The sequence below is a fragment of the Lycorma delicatula genome, chromosome 3, assembly GCF_047948215.1.
Source record: "Lycorma delicatula isolate Av1 chromosome 3, ASM4794821v1, whole genome shotgun sequence".
Taxonomy (NCBI): Eukaryota; Metazoa; Arthropoda; class Insecta; order Hemiptera; family Fulgoridae; genus Lycorma; species Lycorma delicatula.
In genome coordinates this window covers 66276456-66298054 of record NC_134457.1, presented here as the reverse complement: position 1 = coordinate 66298054, position 21599 = coordinate 66276456, and the positions used below count along the sequence as shown (strand labels likewise).

The window sequence follows — 21599 nt, the reverse complement described above, 5'->3', positions numbered from 1 at the left end:
TATAAGGTACTATAGTATTATTAATCATAATAATAAGAAAATATTATTATAAACAAAATACAAGTTGATAAACAAATTTTTATTTTACTGTTTACCTTAAAATTCAGTTGCATTATTATGTTACATCAATTAACAGATTGTTGATTATTTATTTTCAACCTCATTGATCTCTTTTATCAAGGTTTTAGATGATCATGCTATTAGAATTTTTCTCAAATAATTATTTTGTTATCCTAAAAAGATGCTGCACCTTGTACACGTTAAACAAGCTTTTGATGACAAGATTTGATCAGTACATTAAAAAAACTGTAAGCTAGTCTGTTTTTCTGACTTTTACTTTTTTGTTTTGAGCAAAAGTTTATTAATAAAATCATGTACTTTCTCTCACAGGGTACTATTGTATTATTGTAGTTTACCTGTATAAATACAGGAACCAGCTAACCAAACTGGATTAGTTCATGTAGTTATAATCAATGTTTATATTTGCTACAACGCAGTTACTATGGAAATCACTATATGGGGATCTCATTCTGGGAACAGTTAACGAGTTTTACTTATTGGTATAAGGATAAAATTCAGTGATGTTGCAATGTTCAGGTCTCCAATCACAATCATAGTTATTTTTGTTGGATCCGTACGTTTCCTATAGACTTTGTTCTTAAAACATTCAATAAACATTCTCACAATTGATTGAGCAGAGACTGGATATACATTGAGACTTAAATAATTTTCAATAGTAATTTTATTAAACTGTTCATGAAGAAATAAACATTAGGTGATAATAATATATTAATCCACTTCCTTGGTTAATAACAAGATGGCTAGAAACAATGTTATCCTAATAAAAGACACTAAGAGGATGCTCCAGTAAGACAGGTATGGTGGTACAGTAATGTTACGGACATACCTAAAGAAAGTTCAGTAACAAAATGACACTAAACATAAAAAGTGAAATAAAGAAATATCTTTAACACAGTTTTGTAAATTCAATCCATTATCAGTCAATGAATTTTTTATGAATAAATTAAAAAAAAAACACTAAAAATAATTACAAAAAAATTTACTAAATCTAAAACTTTGTTACAAAATCATCATCAGTGAATTCTTAGAAAGTAGTGTAATTAAAATAATAAAGATTTAAAACACTAACTATTGATCACTGTAAGCAAAAGTAATAACCATTTAACGTATTACTTTCTTTAAGTTTAATAAATGCATGACACATAATTTTAATAATAAATATTATAGATTTTCATAGATTATCATTAAACATAGTACTTAAAATATTATGGTATTAATTGTTATTATGTTATTGATATTACAACTGACTGTAAATGTACAATAAGGAGTTTAGCTTCAATTAATAAATATTTTACATTAAATTATTCTATGGTTCTATTCAGAAATCTGAATGTTTTGCAATAGTGATTCAACCCAAATAACCATATTAAAAAAAAAGTACAATAAAATATATTTTAATAAGTTTCTTCATTTACAATATTAATGTTACGCATAAAGGAGTTACAGATAAACAAACAGTATTAAAGGTATTAAACAGTGTTTTTAAAAACATCATATATCTTGTTTTGCAAAAATGATTCATCTGCTTGACTGAATTTGACAGCAGAATTACAGTGTAGTTAGAAAACCAAAAATAAGTTAAAGAGCCGGCCTCTGTGACATGAGTGGTAGCGTCTCGGCCATTCGTCCAGTGGTCCAGGGTTTGAATCCTGGTCAGGCATAGCATTTTCACACATGTTACAAATCATTCATCTCATCTTCTGAAGCTATACCTAATGGTGGTCCCAGAGGTTAAACAAAAAGTCAAAGAACAAATTGAATGAGAATATGCTTTATTCATGTTAATAAATTCTAAAGAGTTAAATTTTTCTGTCTATTAACAAATTAATATTATTTTTTTAATAATTTTTATAAAACTTTTTTTTAATATTATTTCATCTATTTTTAAAAAACAAATATATCCCAATTTTTTAACATTGTAATTTTATTCAAGTTAAAATAATTATTTTACAATCATAGTGTTTGTTATAAAAAATATTTTATTACTGTCTAGTTTCAATTCCATTAATTTAGCTAAAAATATTCTTCTTTCTGCAAATTATTTGTATTTTTATTTATTAAATTTTCAAAAAGATTATTATTACTCAGATATAATGGAAAAAATGGAAGTATTTATTTTGAAAATTAATTCTAGGCATTTAATATTAGTACATTTAGATAAAATATTTTGATTTTTTTTTAATGAATAAGTTTAATTTTTTACTTACATATTTGTTTTAATATGTATTGGAATCATTTTTATAAAAATGAAAATATAAATTACACGTATGTTTCTACCAAGTAAATTGTGTTGACTAATTTTATTAAATTCTACTTCCATACTATGTTTCCATAGCTGTAGTGTTTTTAAAAACAGTTAACCAACATTTTTTAAAGAAATTTTTATGTTTTCAAATCTTTGGTGATAATATTAATACAAAACAGGTAGCCTAAATTTATTTAAATTTTTAACTTGATTTATTGTTAATTTCCACTTACATGTGAGAATGAAAAGTACTCATATGTAAACATAAGTAATCAAGTAAACATTAAAAACTCTTTTCACAAAAAATATAGAATGATGGTTGACTCCTTATTGAATATCTAGGTCCAAATGAAATATATTACAATCATTAATATTCATCAGGAACTACTTTATCAATCATAAGTTTTTTAAAAAAATTGACTGATCTCTTTTCTGTTCGTGTACGATTCTTATCTTTAAAATCCACATGATAAATTCCAAATCTTTCTCTGAAATAAATGATTTAAGATTAGTATAAAATAAACACAAACAAAATTATAATATGAAAAAAAATAGTAATTGAAAGTAAAATAATAAAAATTAATGTTAAAAAAAATGGTATTCTTTAATTAACATGCTATGATATATTATTTTAGGCATTTTAACTTTAATAGTTATAGGTAATAAGACATGTAACATCACTTATGAAAATAAAATAATCATTCACAAGAATAATAAACATATCTACTAGCTGGAATATACTTTTGAATATGGTATGGTCAAGTCATTGAAATAGAAATGATATTCAACTCTACAACCAATATGTTTACTTATGTCCTCACTGGGACTGCTGAAGTATGGGAAAATAAATGACTCATCTAATTTAATAATTAAATTTTCTTTGAGTACTATTAGTCCTACTATTACTATTAAACTAATCCAAACTAGCCAACATCCAAAGGTGAGAATGGCTACAAGCTTCCAAAATGATGTATATCTCATAACAGATTACATGAAACATTATTATATTGTTTAACAGATAAACAATAGATAAATAAATATTTAAAATACTGTAAAAGTTAACTACAGCACTTATTTATCTTTCCTTATCATTAGCTTTATATCTGTTTAGTGATAGTCACCACACAGTAAGTTAAGTTTCCATCTATCTGGGTGTGTTCAGAGGTAAAAAAATATTTAATTCTAAAATTATGATCCGTTCACTGTATTTCTATAATTTTCGGAATGTAAACCATTTATTTATTGTTTAAAGAATTCAAATTTTCTGATTAGTCAGTGGATATACAATTTATTTCATGCAATAAGGATAAAATTGTTTTCATAATAATAATAATTTTATTTATACTTTTAATAATTTCCTTTGAGAGTTTGTATACTCAAAACTCTTCATTTTTAGTTTCTGCTGTTTTTAAACTATTATTAAACAACTGTTTCTCTTATAAGAAGTGATGCAATATATTATTGTTATACTTACGTGTATCCTTTAAACCATTCAAAGTTATCTATTATACTCCAGGCTAGATATCCTATAACATTACATTTGTCATCATGTAATGCACTGAGAAGTTCTTTTAAATATCCCTATAAAAAATATAGGTAACCAATGATTTACCTTATTTACCAATATTTTATACATATTTTACCTTATTTACAAATGATATATTATGAAGTAACTACAAAAATATTTATTTCCTTTTATATACATAAAATTACTACTTTATAAAGAAAATACACCAAAAATAATAAGAATGGTTTTAATATAAATGAAAATCACAAACATTTCATTTGTAAAATGCATCTAGTGTTTAATTTTAACAGAATATCAATTATATAATTTCTACTAATGTGATTATCAGTTATTATAAAGTGCCTTACACATTTCATATTTGTAAATTTGTTTTCATAGCAGAGTTGCATGGCATCTGAATTAGCACTATTTAAAATATTTTCTACCAGATGATAATTATAATCATCTCAAATCTTCTTATATTCTATAATATTGCCAGCTGTGTTATGCACATTCTTTTTTGTAATTATATATCTTTTTTTTTCTTTTATAATTTCTGTAAACATATGTTATTTTATTGAACTGCCATAGGTCTGGTCTTTCAAGACCTAGCAAGAAATAAAAGCCAATCAATCTAATGAAGGGAAAGTCTAAATAACATGCATAATCATAGAGCTTTTCTGGTTCCAGATCAGCTTCATTTACACCATGTTTCATTTCACAAATTCTAGAAAATATAAGCTGAAAAGAAAAAAAAAATTAGAACTGGAAAGCTCCATGATGTTAGCATTTTTTCAGAGTTTTATTATGAAGACATTAAGGTTGTTTAATATTCTATAAAACTAATATAACTGGTAATTTTGACACTAACATCATACATTAGACTGTTAATAGAACTCCCACTACTAAACGGCACAAGGAAATGAGCAGAAAACATGAGAGTTGAAATTAGTATAAATGCACTGTCACAAGCACCATGCAGAATATGTATGCATTCTGCATACATAGAATGAAACATGAAACAATTTATTTGTTAATAAATTGAAAACAACTGTTTGTTTTCTCTGACCAGTTTTCTTGTCTGTCGAGTCAGGGTGTGTGTGGCACCACTACCAGCTTGACAGGCTTGATGCAGCTGCAGTGTAAGTGTAAATGTAACTGGTAAACATGTAGTCTGGAATAGAATCAGGTCAACAATTGCTGAGACGAGTAATTAATTGAAACCAAGCCACCAAAGAACACCAATATCCACAGTGTAGCCTTGAAATCCATATAAAAACAACTGCCTTTACAAGAACTCAAACTTTAAAACTCTTGACTTTGAAAGTCAGCTGATTTTGCAATGATGAATTTAACCACTAGACTAACCTGACAAATTAATAATTTTTAAACAATTATACATTAAAAAAAAGAATACTAAAAACAAATATTGCGAAATTGAATTTAATTAGTTATTTAGGTTTTCTAATTATTGTTTGTATACAGTAAAATGTTCAAGATTGAGCTCTTGGTTATATACTATTAGTTATATTGTTAAGAAACAAAATAAAATAACAGATTCCAGCGTGTTCAGTAATTTAATATTATAGGTAGGTATGAATTTGTAAAAATAAGAGAATATGTTTGAAAATCAATAAGTTATTGAACTTATTCATGGCAGACAAAGCAGTTATTTTTCTGTTACGATAAAATGATTAAGCTCCTCTTTTTTTATTGGTTATGCATAGAATCAAAATAAAATTACAGTGAAAAATTAGAGAAGTTTGCTTCCCAATGGACTTATGCAGTAGTAAGACATATACACTAATCTTTAGGTAATTGCAAAAAAATAAAATAATATAATTAAAACTATCTAATAGTATCAAATTAATTAAAAGTTTATTTAATGTTAAATAAAGAATAAAACAGCAAAATCCAATCTAGTTTCTGTTTCAATGATGTTTATTATTTTTAAGAACTTTGTAGATTTTACACATTTTTTCTTTGGTCGACTCATACACATTTGGAAAGAAGATGATTGTAAAACAAATTTACCCTGTAATTATTTTAAAGAAAATTACAGGGTATAAAGATGAAAAGAGAAAAAAGTATGCTGATATTCCAACACATGCAAAGAACATGGAGATGTATCTGTACTTCAATATTTTATTTTAGTTTTTTTTTTAAATCACATTTTGCACTTTATATATCTTTAAAGTTCACTTTATCCAGATATAAAGCCATGTTTTATTTATAATTTTAAGATAAGAATAAATGTGAAAAAGTCAGGAATACACAGTTACTAGCCTACAGAAAATAACATATAGTCAACAGCATTAAGTGGGAACTATATCTTTAACAACAGATTGTTCTAGCTGACTCCTAAATAAATAATATCATAAGAGAATAGAAAAAATTACCGAAAAATATTCAATTCTGTCAACATCATCCAATTCACCTGAATCACTGAAACCATTTTCTGTAACTATCACAGGTGGATTTCCATACTCATTCTTGATCCAATTTAATAAGCCTCTAAAACCAGATGGAACATTCTGCAACAGCATATAATTAATTACACATGAAGAGATTTAACAATAAAACTACAAAAATGCTGGAATATTTTATGCTAATCTGACATGAAATACTGGATGTTAAAATGTATCTCATGCTTCATATTAAAATAGTGAGAGCACAATTAGATTGGTTTTATTGATAGGGACTTCAGCTGTTACAGAAACTATGAAATCATCCAACAGAAAACAAGAGACCCAGTACAAAGCCAGCTGTTCCTCACTAGGTTCACATACTAAAATCCCCACTATGCAGGCCTCAATATCCTCTCAATATTAGCTCATTCTGGTCTATATCTATGGAACCAAATCACAAATAAGGAAAAGGAGTAGGTGGCGAGAAAGGAACTGCATCATGAACAAACAACCCCTCCTAAACAATAGCTCAAGGCCTCTCCCATTAACAGACACCCATAGTAAATGGTGTTTTATCCCAAATGGAAACATCATATTAGTGATCAATAATTTGTCACAAATATAAAAAAATCTAAATATACTTCACAAAAAAAAATTTTCAGAAAAAGAAAAAGAAGTTTGTCTTCCAGAAGTTAAGGAGTCTCTATCTCCTGGTTTAATTTTTTACAAGCCCTTTTAGAGTTCTTTATAAGTTTCCAGAGCTCTCCTTGTAACTATTTGTACAGTACTCTCTGGCAGAGTTGTAGTACATTCTCTGAGCCTCCTGTCTGTCACTCAGACATTGTTTCCACTTTTGAGCGATCTCCTCAGTCCACCAATAAAGTGAAGGGCATTCCCTCCTGATGTACCTTCAGGGGAGGAGATCATTGCAAGCCTCTATCAAACTCTCCACCAAACAGCTGACTTTCTCTTCTGTGGCAGTAACCTCCTTTGATACCTGCTAGTCACCAATCCTCGTCGTGAGGGTGGGAGTGCAAAAGGTAATGTACTCCTCACTATTACATAGTGCGGAGATTTGGGCTAGTGCATTACAATACAGCAGATACAAGGGAGTGTTAGACTCACTGTATCAAAAGTGCTGTCTGCAGATAACATCCGCCTATTAGACGATATTTCGTGAGGCAGTAGAGGTACTGGTGGGGGCAATGCCAGTTGCTCTACTGATAGCCCTGAGTTAAACAGTTGGAAACTAGAAGTTGCCAATCCAGGAGAAAAAGGAAAAACTTCAGGCCTATACCAGGGAACTGATATGTGTATGGCAGGAGCAGTGGGACACAGGCCAGAAGGGTGGTGGACCCGCTCTCTGATTGGGGACATTCAAGCTTGGTGTGACAAGAAACATGGTCAAATTGATTTCTTCCTTACGTAGTTTTTGGTGGGACACAGGAGTTACAGGGTGTACCTTATTAGGTTTACTCTGGAACACTTGGACCATTTTTCGGTCTGTGATGAGGAGGAAACAGCACACCGTGTTTTCTTTTCTTGTGTATGATTTGAGGCTGCTCAGCGGTGTATGTTGGAGGTACTGGACTGTGAGGATATGTTCACACCAGAGGAACTCCAGCGCATCATCCTAATGGGAGAACAGCAGTGGACAGTATAATAGCAAGTTTCAATAAGTACCTAATGGAAGAGCTAAGAGCTGCAGAAGAAGCCCGAAGGAGACGTCAGAGGGTGCCAGGATGGACAGGCCCACAGCCGAGCGCCTCGGAGGCCTCCCGACTGTCTGGGGGGTCGCCTTGGTGCAGCGAAGCCACGAGCACTCTGTTCCTGGTGCTCGATGTCATTCTCATTACTATGGATGACAGTTGCCACTAGGTAAGTACTGGGCTGTTAAGTTCTGTATTGTAAGTCTGTTTGTGTGATTTTATACTCTTGGGGTTGGCTATTGTGGTTGCGTGAGTAATAATGTGTGAGTGTATCTTACCATGAGTGTTCACATTATGGGGAAAAAACATTCCTGTGTTATGTGCATTTTTTCCTTGTGATTTGTTGCTCCTTGTGTTGGTGTTATCCTTGTTGGAAGAGTTGTGGTGTGTGAATGTGTGTTTGCATGTTTCAGTTGTGATTGTGGTGTTCAATTGTGTGTGCGGGCATTTCCACCCCCAAAGCGATTCCCAGGAGGGGCAGAAACCCGGGGGTGGAGGTTTAGTCGGTAGTGCGCAGGAACACATACGCACTTAATAATATCTTGCGGAACCTGATAGTGAGTCCGACACTGCTTCGGCACCCATAAGTGTGGTTCTTCCACCTCTATAATATAAAAATGAAAAGAAGTTAAGGAGTTATAGACAATAAGTCTAGGCTTCTTAAAAAAACTCATCCCCCTATGGAATTTAGGTGGTATGTAACTACATCCTAATAAATTGTAAACCTTTTAACTAGATATCTACTAAGGATATTCCAGTTACTACAAAAACAGAGTGACTGAATAAGGCTGGGAAGTGATGGAACTACTATTAGTGAGAGAATGAATGTAAATGGTAAAAAGTATTAATATGTTTGCTACTGTTTTAGCCAATCTTTCAGCTGGATGGATAAGTACAGCTTCAAGTTATGACAATAATTCTTTGGTGTAAGTACATCAGTTTTCACTGATCCCTGATAGGATCCAGAAAAGTTGTAAGTAGTTTATTGTTACAATAAAGCACTCAGAATTGGCTCTTCTGTAGAGCATTTCTGTTATATTGCAGTACATTTCTAGATTTATGTACTATATACTCTTCTGTATAAGTTTTTTAAATGTAGTTAACATGTTCACTGTGGTATGGGGTATTGTCCCACACTGCAGTCTGTAATGCAGCTGAGAAAGCTCCTCTGGTGTGTGTGTTGATTGTTTGGCCTTGATTATTTTTTACAATGCATATACGTCCTGTAACGCAGTGAAGTAATAACACTACTATGTGGAGTGCATATTTTCTTTTTTGTTTTATTTCCAGTAAAATTATTATTGTTTTTATTTTTTCAATATACAATATTTTGTAAATTATAGGTTTAGTAATTATTCATGATCTAGTATTAACTGTTAATATACAATTATCTTATAATGTATTATAATGGTGATATTTCATATGACTAATGATTGATGTTTGTTTTTTCTGAGACAGAAACTAAAACTTCATAGTTTTTTCATAAGTTTTAATATTCTTATTATAACTTAATTATTATTTTTATATCACTTATGGAACAACTGAAATAAATTATTAGTAAGTGATTATTACGAATCTAAATTATTAAATCCTATATTTTTTATGATTGAATATTATATTTTTCTTTTGTTATGTAGTAGCAGGTATTAATCTTTATTTTAAAAATATCTAAGCTATCCAAATTTTAGGTCAAAACATACACATACATACACACGAGAGCTGTCCAGAAAGTAACTTTGAAATAAAAAACCAACCAAATAAAGAAAAGAAATTTTATTATATACAACTAAAAGGGACAATCTTAATTTTTGTTCTACTTAGCTGCCATTTAAATTGAGGCACTTATAAAGATGCATAAGCTTTTCAATTTCTTCTTTGTAGAAATCTGCCACCTTAGATTTTTGGCACCCATCTTGCATAAAACTTGTGATGATAATCAAGCTTCCCCGATACAATTTCATGCAGTAAACTTCATGAAATTTGAGGAAAATGAAGTGAGAGTTCTGTAATTCTAATGCGGCGATTTTCATGAATTTTATCGTTGATTTTCATCGTCAATTCTTCAGTCACAAGGCTAGGCCGACCACTGTGGTCCTCATCATGGACATTAGTTGTAAGCTTCGTGTTCGTTACCAGATACAATAACATAAGCTTTTTTTTTAAAAAAAACATCAAATTTAATAACACAAAAAATTTAAAATTTATATTTTTATAAAAATGTACTTACTATGTCAGGATTTGCGAAATAATGTACTATTACTATGCTGCGTATGTTCTCACCAAAATTATAAAAACTCATTACTTAAAATAAAAATTAGTAGTTGCAATGAATGATACATATTACATATAATAACAAAGAAAGTGTTAATAAACACATTTGATTCAAAAGTCCCAATTTTGTCTACTTAGGTTCATTCGTAGAACCACTATTGTATACTACTTGTACACATCAAAAATTAACAAAATATCTTACTGATATATATATATATATATATAATACTAACAAATTAGCCAATCCAATGTTAATTTTAATTGCAATTTTGCCATTTTAACATGTTATAATTTTAATAATAATATTTTTGTTATTATATATATTTTTTATAACGTTGACGAGTCTAAAATCCTCCAATAGATCCAAGAATGTTCCTTATGGGGTGACCTTTAATTTAAAGTTCTCATACCTGAGTTCCTTATAGTTCATGATTAGTAAAATTTTATGATTACTTTTTTAATTTTTTTTTATTATATTCACAAACACAACTTACTATGATGAAATTCTGCACAAAACTGACGCTTCTTGATGGTGTCACAGGTCTAGCCCTACCATCTTTCTTCGAATTCTCAAAGTCTGTGTGAGTGTGTGTACTCACATTAACCTAACGCTCTTTGTATAGAAAACGTTAGCACATTTTTCCAGCATGATGTCATGTTTCTTAAAATTCTATTTTAAGAAAGAATTCAATAACAAATGAATAATGCTGCTAATAATTAAACTTTTATGTTTTAACAGATATATCATATATCAACGTATTAAAGAATCCATATAATGAAATAGTTTAATATAAAATAAATTTCAAATAAATTCATAAATTTAAATAACCCAATTCAATTTAAATTTAGGTCAGAATTTATAATGGTTACATGGTACAGTCATTTTTAAACTGAATGCACTACTGCTTCACTCCACCTTCACTCATTACTGAATCTCCGTACACCTCACAAAGTTACTGATGAATTTCAATTGGTTTGAGGTTTTTTACTAGTAAAAACCTATCACTGAACACACCTCACAACTTGCAGGATTTTCTGTTGAAGTGCACATTTCAATAATTTTCAACAAACAAAAGAGAAAAATCACAGTCCACACGCTACGACAGCTTGATGCGTACTGAGTGTAGAAACGTTTGATGCCAAGATGGCGGCTCTATCCCCACCCATCACCACGCTAGGCATAAATGTAAGTTACTTTCTGGTCCGCCCTTGTATGTGTGGTCACACACACACACACAAAACTTTATAATCAAAAATATATTTTATTTCATGTTATTTTTCAAGAACTCAGATTATATTTTATTTAATTCCAATATGAACAAAATTACTTTTACTGCTATTAAGTTACCTTGTTTTTAAATTTTTTTCCGGTTTTACTCACCTAATTTTCCTGCATATTTTAGTACATTACATATATTTTTGGTCAGTTGAAATTTTTTGAAATATTTAAGGGGTTAACTTTTGTGTTTATATTAGAATAAAATATTGTTTTATAATATATAATGAAATAAACTGTAAGGTAGCTTCTTGAAAAATGAACTTTTGACTACATTTTATTATTTATTTTTCCTTCAAAAACTAATTTTATGCCGTAATATAGGATAATAACAAGTAGTTAGAAAATAACTGTTCTAAATACTCCCACTAAAAATACTTAGGTTGTTGTATTTCATAAAGATGAGGTAAAAATTTGATGTTTTAATGCAAAATATGCATAAAATCCAGTTCTCTTGTAATTCAAGATGTTGGATAGATGAATTGTTTCTGCTGGAAGTAGTTCATACTTCTACCAACAGAATGTACTTATTGTTTGGCTCTATAAAACTTATGTATTTTTTGGACAGGAAGATTTACAAAAGCATTGGTGTACGGAACAAATAAATCTCGTAGCAAGTAGTGAGAAAGAGTACGGGTCAAATATGCTCGTAACACAGGGAAGTGACACAAGCCATTTAGGTCGCCACAGTGAGCGTGTTAATATTTTTTATAAAATGAAATCATTTTTACATATTTTGATCTAAAAGAAAATTTAGCTAATTATTTGTGGAATCATTGCTATTTATAGGAAAAAATACATGTTTTCCTGTTAACACACACATGCACACACACACACACACACACACACACACACACACACACACACACATGCGCACACACACACACACACACACACACACAGACAAACAGAAAACACAAGAGAGACGATATTTCTGACAATTCTTCATAGCCATATTCCTCTTACCAAAACAATGAAAAAATTTCACACAAACATAAGTTGAGAAACATTTTGCTGTTGAATTAAGGGTAGTGAAAGCTTTTGCCAATATCTAACATTCATTGTCCAGTCTTTAATTATACACTAATGCCTATAAGTGTTCCAGTATAAAGAAATCTACAAGACTCAAATCTTTTACATTTTTAACCCTGACCAAACAAACTTATAGTCCTCCATGACCAATCTACCAATTTGGAATTGAAAAGCTGAGATACATGGTATAAAAATTAGTTGACATTTCAGCTGGAAATACAATATGTTCACATTATCAGAAGGACATCCTTTAAAAGCTGGAAGTTCATTTTAAAAAAAATTAGATAGTTATTTTCAGAGCTGATGATCAAGGACATGAGGTTCAATCAGAACTTTCCCTACTGACTCCACTAGATGATTATTGAAAAAATAATGGTGGAAGTTTAATTCAGAGGATAGGTAATAATTGCCATCATTCAATACAATAAGAAATATATACAACATGTAAATAAAGAAATTACAATACATGGTGTATATATATATATAACTTTCTGAAAATTCAAATAATTCATCAACAAACTGACCACTGTGCCAATTAAACTCAAAAAACAACAAATTAACCACCAAGCACAGTAACAGAACAACCTAAAAAAAAAAACAATACCAATAGTCGACTTTTGCAAGATGCCACATCATCAGTCGGTACATAATTCTACAATTATATCAAAAAACAAAAACACAAAAGAAATAAAAGTTCAGAAAACATAAACCCTAACAACCACAAAACCTGAACAACACAACTTCACTGCCATACTGGGAATGATGTAAATTTAAAACTTCATAAAACTATGTTCGTAAACATTGTTGCCAATTGCTACAATCAATCCACTATGTATTTAATTGAAGCATCATCTTCAAAAACAATCTGCTGGCTAATCATTTCATACTTTTAAATTTATAAGTACATTATCTTTCAAGTGTACTCATTTGTTTATTGTAGTAGGCAAACCATTTGCTGCAGTGTAAGCATAATATAAGTGATTATAATAATAATAATAATAATTTAGACATTTTGGAAATTGTAACAATAATAAAAAAACGAATGAATATACTTGAATTTTGGTGTGGGTTTTTCTGAATTTTTAAGTTTTTATTTCTTTTGTGTTTTTTGTTTTTGATATAATTGTAGAATTATTACCAACTGATGATGTGGGATCCCACAAAAGCTGACTATTGATATTTGTTTTGTTTTTAGGTTTTTCTGTTATTGTGTTTGGTGGTTAAGATGTTGTTTTTTGAAATATATATATATATTTTTTTTTTCCCCCTTTTTTTAACGTACTGTATTAGATTTGGAAGAATAAATTCGATCAGCTTCCACCAAATCAATATATGTAAGACAACCTTATCTAATTTAATTTCTTTTTTTTTTAATAGCATTTTCAAAACCTAATGATTTATCATCAGTTAATATAAATTAACTTGATTCAAGTGCACCAAAGACATAAATATATATAACTCACTTTCATGATCTTATTTACATATATATATATATATATATAAATATATACTTGCCATTTATGCTGTGTATGTTAAGTATGTAAAATTTTGAAAATATAACAGTTTATACAAACACTTACAAGATCCTTTGTAGATGGATTATAATACACTGTTTATATTCAGGTAATTTTTAACCTACACATTAAAGGCAAACTTCTAATAATGGATAGATTTAACTTGTACAACAATTTCATTTTCAATACTATATTTATATGTGTAATATATAGAAAGGAAATATGTTAAGATTTAATTTTATATATTTTTTGGGTCAAGTATACAGTGTACGGTGTTTGGTTAATTTTCATTTCTTTTAAAAAAATCCTTGAATAGTCAAATAGTTGACTTAACATCAACCATTAGTTCCCTTACACTACTTATTTTCAAAGTGGTATAAAGCACCCTTGTGGGTGCTGGAGGCCTTCAAGGGGGACGGTTGAAGGCTCACAGAAAATTGGAGATGTTCAGGCGGTCTAGGAAGGAAAAAAAAAACAAAAATGATGTTTTCCTGATATTTCAAACTAAAATTAAATACCTACTATATTAGTATAAAAAATTAAAGGGATACCTATATTTTATAATAAAAAATGATTGTATTCAAACTACTTTCACTTTGCAACCAAGAGGCTTAGAGATGAATAAAATAGAAATTAAAGCTTGAATACTCTTCTTTTTGACAGTATTCTTCAGATTTCAAAAATCATCTAATTAAAACAAAAAATCAGTGAGAAGAAAAGTTTTAAAAAGCTGAAAGTTTTTCTTCATGTTTCATCGAGCGCATGGAGGGAACAAAATTTTTTCAGTAAACTGCATTAAAATCAATAAAAAGGTTAAGACTTTACCTTTAAATTATTTTTTTGCATATTTTTCTACAATTTTTCTGAATACAAAAAAATTTTGTATTTTGTATAAATTTCTTGAAAGCAATTTTAATAAAAATACTTCCAAATATGATTAAATATGCGTTTTAATTGCTCTCATTTAAAAGAATTTATTTATGTAAGTTTTGTAGAATTAGTTTTTGTATAGATTTTTTTATGTAAGTTTCAACTCAGGAACTGGAAATGCCACATTTAAAAACAATAATTGTAATTGCTTTTTAAGAGTGCACCTTAAAAACAGCAATTGCAATTATTATTTTTAACAGATGGTAAGTATAAATATTTTGGAGGCTGCTAGAGAATTTTTGATTTTCAATGTGGGCAGTGGAATTATTGCTTTAGATTATTTGATTACTTTCAGAAATAGAAGTTTTCAAAATCCTGGTATGGTTTATATCTGATTGTGTCTTGCCTGCATCATTTTTTGTCAGCTAATGCAGACATTAATTCAATTTTTCACAAATCCATTTTTGTAAATACTTTCTATAATTATTACAACTGTAAAAAATAAAATTACTTTTAACCAATTTGAAGCAGACCCTGGCCATTTGGGATCTACGGTTTTTATCACTCCACAATCACGAGCCCATGAAGGTGATTTACCAGATGTTCCTCTTGTAACAAGACGTGAAGTGTAATGATTTAGTCCAAAGAAATCGTAACTACCTGTAAACATGCATATAAAAATAAATAACTGCAGAGTAACTGGTGGAATAATGCAAAATACAACAAAACAATTTTTTTTTATTTATGACAACTGACTGCTGAAGTTTTAAATCTTGAATATTTTTATAATATATGGCTTTACATTTCAAGTAGGTAGCAAAGCATTTACCAACCGATTCAAGTAATAACGTTTCCTAATTTGTAAAGTAAAATGTTCAGTATTTTATTGAATTTGCTACACTAAGTAAAGAATACCTTCTTAAGTAACAGCAAATATATATATTAGATATGTGCAATGTATAGACTTCTTACTCCTTTGTAACAAAATAAAGTGCAATTGTTTATCTAAAATTAAGACAGAGGTCTGTGATGCAGTAACTTAATTTGGTTTTACTTACCTATAAAATTCACTGATTGTGTCTGAATCAATTTTAAGTGAAAGTGAAAAATACTTGTATTAATATTAAAACAGTGTTGAATCTTACCATTTTCATATTTAAATCTTTTAAATGTTTTACTAAAAGTAGGAAATAATTAGATGGGTGAGAAACATACTAGGGAAACTACTACACTTCAGTGTTAACTTTTCCTACTAAATCTGAATTAGGATATTTTTAAGACTGGAAAACTATTTTCAGGAATGACTAGTGTCCCATTTATATTATGGTCTACAATAATTTTATTATGCCAATTAACTGACATCATGGGGCTAGGAAGTAATTTTTTTATTTTATAAACAGTCATTTTTTGTTGGCAATGCTAATGAGATAAAGTACATCATTATGAGTTTGGAGTTGACTTTTTATATTTTTAATTGGTTAAATAAATATGAAAATAAGTAAGAAAGTATTTTGTTTTTAATAAGTAATATTAAAAGCAAAATAAATGTTAAAAGTAAAAAATAATTTTAAATTATCTAAGAGAAGGGATAAATTTTAAGTTCTCAGCATAAACAACACAAGGGAATCCATGGCTATTACATTACTAATGAGTGATATCATGGTCAAATAATTTTGTTGTTTAGATGTTATGAATGAAGCCTGAAAAATGAAAACGTACCTTTTAATTCTTCTACTTCTGCGGCAGTAAATGTTGGTAATCGAGATGAGGACCTCTTTTCAGCTTTACTATTCTCATCAATTTTTTGTCTCATAACAGGAGGGTAATCACCTTCTTTGCTGAATATTGGATGGGCAAACCAACCTAACTGGAAGAAGGAAGTATTAAAATTATGATTAAAATTTATATAAACTAAAAATGTAAAAAAAAATACACATAAATAAAAGTAATAATAATTCTTTATCTATGTAAGGAAGGGATGTGCATTTCTTTATATCTTTACCAATATACCCAATAAATATTAGTTAAAAAATCACTAGTATATCTCATCCAAATAATAAACTGTTTTCATTCATGAAACAAAACACAATGAACTACTAACACAGATATTGCATCATGTAAGAGTAATATCGAGTCTTACAATACCATGAATATTAAAAGAAATGTTAAGAAACAAACAATAATGATGATCACAACAAATATACAGTGTATCACAAAATTCTCCCAGGACTTTCATAACCTATTCTACTCATGAAAATAATATAAAAAGTTCATATAAACATATTTCCTAAAATTGCTTTGTACTAACTACAGCTAGTGAACGATTTTGCTCGGATTCCAGCTGCCCCAGTGAAAAAAGGTCATAGTGAAATTTTTACGATGTTTAATTCAGGGGCAGAATTAGTGATTTTGTATGGTTTATGATTTCTTTATCATTTGACTTGAAAAAACAAATTGAAAATAGGTCCTAGAACCATATCGCAGTAGTTTCTGAGAAATTGGGGTGATAACCAACTCGGGTAAAAACCCTATTTTTTATGTTTCACATACAACATTGTTAAATAGGTAATAAACACATATAACTTTATAAAAAAACTGTGTAGAGAATTTAATTTTGAACAAAACTTTGTAAGAGAAGTTGAATAAAACAGAGAAAAGTTAGAAAAATTTTAATCTTGTTTAGAAGCTGTACATTACTACATCTGTCAGAAAAGTACTTATTTAATGTATACAATAACCAAATTCTTTTCTGGTGACATGAAAAATTTGTAAACAAAAAATTTACTGTTAAAAACTACTGTAAAAAAACTGGACATTATGCAACAACTGTAAAATAAAAATTATTTTTTTGTTAATGACAGAAATATACTAAATTTTTTTAAAATTATTATTTCAAAGTTGACAATAAAATAACAACAGCTGGTCACCAATGTGCAATACAGTATTATTGTTTAAATCATTCTATAAGGTACATTGAGGATATTGGGTACTGTGAACTGTGCTGTCATTAGGAAAGTTTTTCTGTAAATTTTACTTTGAACGTGATTGGTTTGCCTTTGAAGTAATGCCGTACTTATTTACAACAGAAGAGTGCATTGGTATGGTATTCATTTTGTCTGTAATGGTAATGTAATGGTAATGGTAATGTAACAGCTGCTGCAGTAGAATATGAAGTAAGTTTTCCAAACTGCAGGATTCCAGATTGTGGGACTTTTTGTAATCTTTGGGGAAATAGTTCACTACCTAGTATTTGTAACAGCTATGAATGATCTGTCTAACACGACACTGTTATTGATGAAATTATTATCGAAGCAGTTCAGCGCAGTCCAGGCATCAGTCCATGATGTCTTTCTAAGCAGGTTGGTGTTTCACATTCAATAGTTTGGAGAACATTTAAATAATCCTTATCATAAATTTATGATATCTAATTATCATAATTTATGATTTAATATATCTTTATCAAAAACAGCCAGTTCAACATCTACACCCAGGAAATGGTCTGCTTCGCTTGGATTTCCTGCAACTGGTGAAATACAAATCAACAACTCTACAAGTGTGTTTTGTTTACTGACGAGGAAAATTTCACTAAGATGGCATCAACAACTTACGTAATAGGCATACTTGGGCAGAAGTAAATTCTCATGAAACACTGGAAGGCAATTTTCAACGCTGATTTAGTGTCAATATATGTTGTGGCCTTCTTCACAATCAGCTGTTGGACCATTACCTGGCTTTTTAAATGCTGAGGTCTAGTTGCACTTTCTTCAAGAATTGCCGCAGCTGTTTGAAGATATTTCACTACCACTGAGATGTAAAGTATACTTTCAGCACGATGGTGCACCTCCCCACTTCTCATGTATCGTATCCACTCACTTAAATCATTATTTCCCTGACAAATGGATCAATCAGAACCACATTCCTTACCACCAAGATCTAACACTTTTACAGTGTTAGTAAATTTGTTTTCATCCACTGGAGATGGATGAAAAATATTGTATACAAAACAATAACGCATTTTTGTGAGAAATTATTTGTCCACAATATGGATCTGGATGACCAACTTAGAACAGTCCTGAAGATCTAACAAAAGTAATAAAGAAGCCCACCATAAATGAGTTGATGATTGTGGACTCGTTTTTGAACATTTATTATAACTGGTACGTATAATGCCACTTGGTCTAGTGTACTTGTTTCTAAATAAAATTGAAATTTATTTTAACTTTTCTTTGTTTTATTCAGAATTAAATACTGTAAGTTTTGTTTTAATTTTATGAGTTTCTTACCCATTTGACAAAGTTATATATCAAACATAAAAAATAGGGTTTTTTATCCTAATTTATTGGTTCTCACCTCAGATTTCTCAGAAATTACTGCAGAGAAGGTTCTGGAACTTATTTTATTCTATTTTTCAGGTCAAAAACCATAAGGAATCAGTAATTCTGTCCCTTAATCAACGTCCTAAAAGTATCAGTATGACCTCATTTCACTAGAATAGCTAATACCCGAGCAGAATCTTTCACTAGCCGCAACTCACAAAAGAAACATTTTAGGACATATGTTTATATGAACTTTATCCATTATTTTCACGAGTAGAATAGGAATATATCACTTTGTGTTATACCCTGCATAATAGGATAGACTAATAAAAAATATTGTTTTTTATTTAGTATAATCTCACTAATCCTTATTTACAGTTTTTAAAGTACTTCCTTCAGCATAGGAAAAGTGTCTGAACATTCCAGAACATCATTTTGAATTCATGCTGTGATTAAACAAATATATGAATAAGTTATGTAAGTGCACATTTGTACATTTTTCAACTCTTACTTAGCAGCATGACATAAAAATGGCCCGTTTTACTTTTTATTATTATTGAAATGATACATATGCATTTTAAAAAAGAAGATCACATGTAAGAAATAATCGGTGAAAAGAGATCAGACGTTTGCTGGGAACTGAACTCAAGTTAGTAAACTGAACTCAACTCTAGAAACCTGTGTGCTAACCACTGTAAATAACCAAATCTATCTAAATAACTAACTGGTACATAAAAAAAAATAGAGGAATATTTATTTTTATTTCGAAAAGAAGGAAATATGATTTAATTTATTCTACTTAATAAAAATCAGACAACAGATTTTATAAAATTTACAATATATCTTAAATACATTAAACAAATAAGAAATAATATATATTGTAGATATAATAATAATATTTTATCAATTGTTTACACAGAGATTGTAATTTTAAAAATTACTTTTAGTAAAGGTTCTTAACCTTCTGAAAGTGGCATACCTCCCTTGTATATTCAGATAAAACTATAGTTAATTCTTTTAAGATTACCATCATATTCATTTGTAATACTATATAAATTTAAAGAACTTGATCAGCTTAAGTAAAGAACAATAAATAAATTAGGATGACACTTACCTTATTTTATCATATATACAAAAACGTTTTCACGAATTTCTCGCATCCTCAGTTGTAACCCATTTTTTTAAATCCACGTCAAATTTCATATTACACATAAACATTATCAAGAATAATAATTTTTTTTCTCTTTTTTATAAAGTACAATAAAAACATTGTGAAATTCTTTTTTTAAATATAAATAGCAATAATTAAAAATTACATATATAGAAATTTGATGTCAATTGATAAAAATATTAAAAATTAATTAAATAATAAATAAATAGATTAAAATAGAATAAATATACATGTGGTCTTGCTAGCCAGTGTTATGTTACTGTACAGATTTGAAAGATTGAATTATATATTAACAATTTTTGAAAAAGTGGTGTATCTACTGCAGCTTTTATAATCGTGCCATCCTCATACCTGTAGGTTTATCAAATTAAATCTACTTTTATATTTATATATATAAAAGTCCTCTAAAATGCCTAAACCCCTACTATTTGTATTCATATTATATTTTTGATTTCTAATATTTCTAGATTTGTTTGAATATCAGATATTGAATGTTTATTATTAACAAGATGGTCAGAAACATTAGAGAAACCCAGTTTTCAATTTTATAAACTTATTTTGATAAATTTTCACGTTTAATTTCATGAATTTTATTACTAATATAATGTAAAAGTTTTTTAACATTAGGATTTATTTTAGAATTCAAAATATTTTCAGGAATACTATTCTTATCATTATTTTTCAGATTAAATTTAAACGCTTTAGCTACAATAAACTGCTCCTCATTATCAAGGACATTTGTCAAATTTATCAAATCAAGACAAGCAATAAATACATGAAATTTATTTATTTAGTATCAGTGAAAAATAGTTTAAATAATAATAATCATATTGTTTTAAAATCAGATAAAACCAATAGGCCAATCACCATACATTTTGAAAAATATAATAATTTGATGAAACAATACATATTAGAAAATAATTTCAAAGAAATAAATGACCCCACCAAAAAATTTTTAAAAATAGCTAAAAGTTTAATAGTGAAATATTTAATAATATATTTTTAATTATAACAATAATTTAACATACCAGGTATATCAGAATATACCTTTTTGAACCAAGTGCACTAATATTAACTGGCCTTCTAAAAATACATTAATCTGGTATACCTATTCATCCTTTAATTAATTTTACAACTGCTCCATCTTATATTATCTTCAAAATATTAGATAAAATACTTAATGAAAATGAAATTAGATT

The 21599-nt window shown here is 28.8% G+C and overlaps 1 protein-coding gene across 1 annotated transcript in view; it reads right to left on the bottom strand.

The window, feature by feature from the left end:
* Positions 1 to 21599, bottom strand: part of LOC142321140 (lactase/phlorizin hydrolase-like) — a 122791-nt gene that overhangs the window by 67553 nt on the left and 33639 nt on the right. The window contains exons 8-12 of the mRNA XM_075359133.1: positions 16633 to 16780; positions 15425 to 15573; positions 6233 to 6367; positions 3801 to 3907; positions 2698 to 2814 (exon numbers count right to left, since the gene is read on the bottom strand). Of these exons, the coding sequence (XP_075215248.1) occupies positions 2698 to 2814; positions 3801 to 3907; positions 6233 to 6367; positions 15425 to 15573; positions 16633 to 16780 (656 nt within the window). The remainder of the gene's footprint in view (positions 1 to 2697; positions 2815 to 3800; positions 3908 to 6232; positions 6368 to 15424; positions 15574 to 16632; positions 16781 to 21599) is intronic.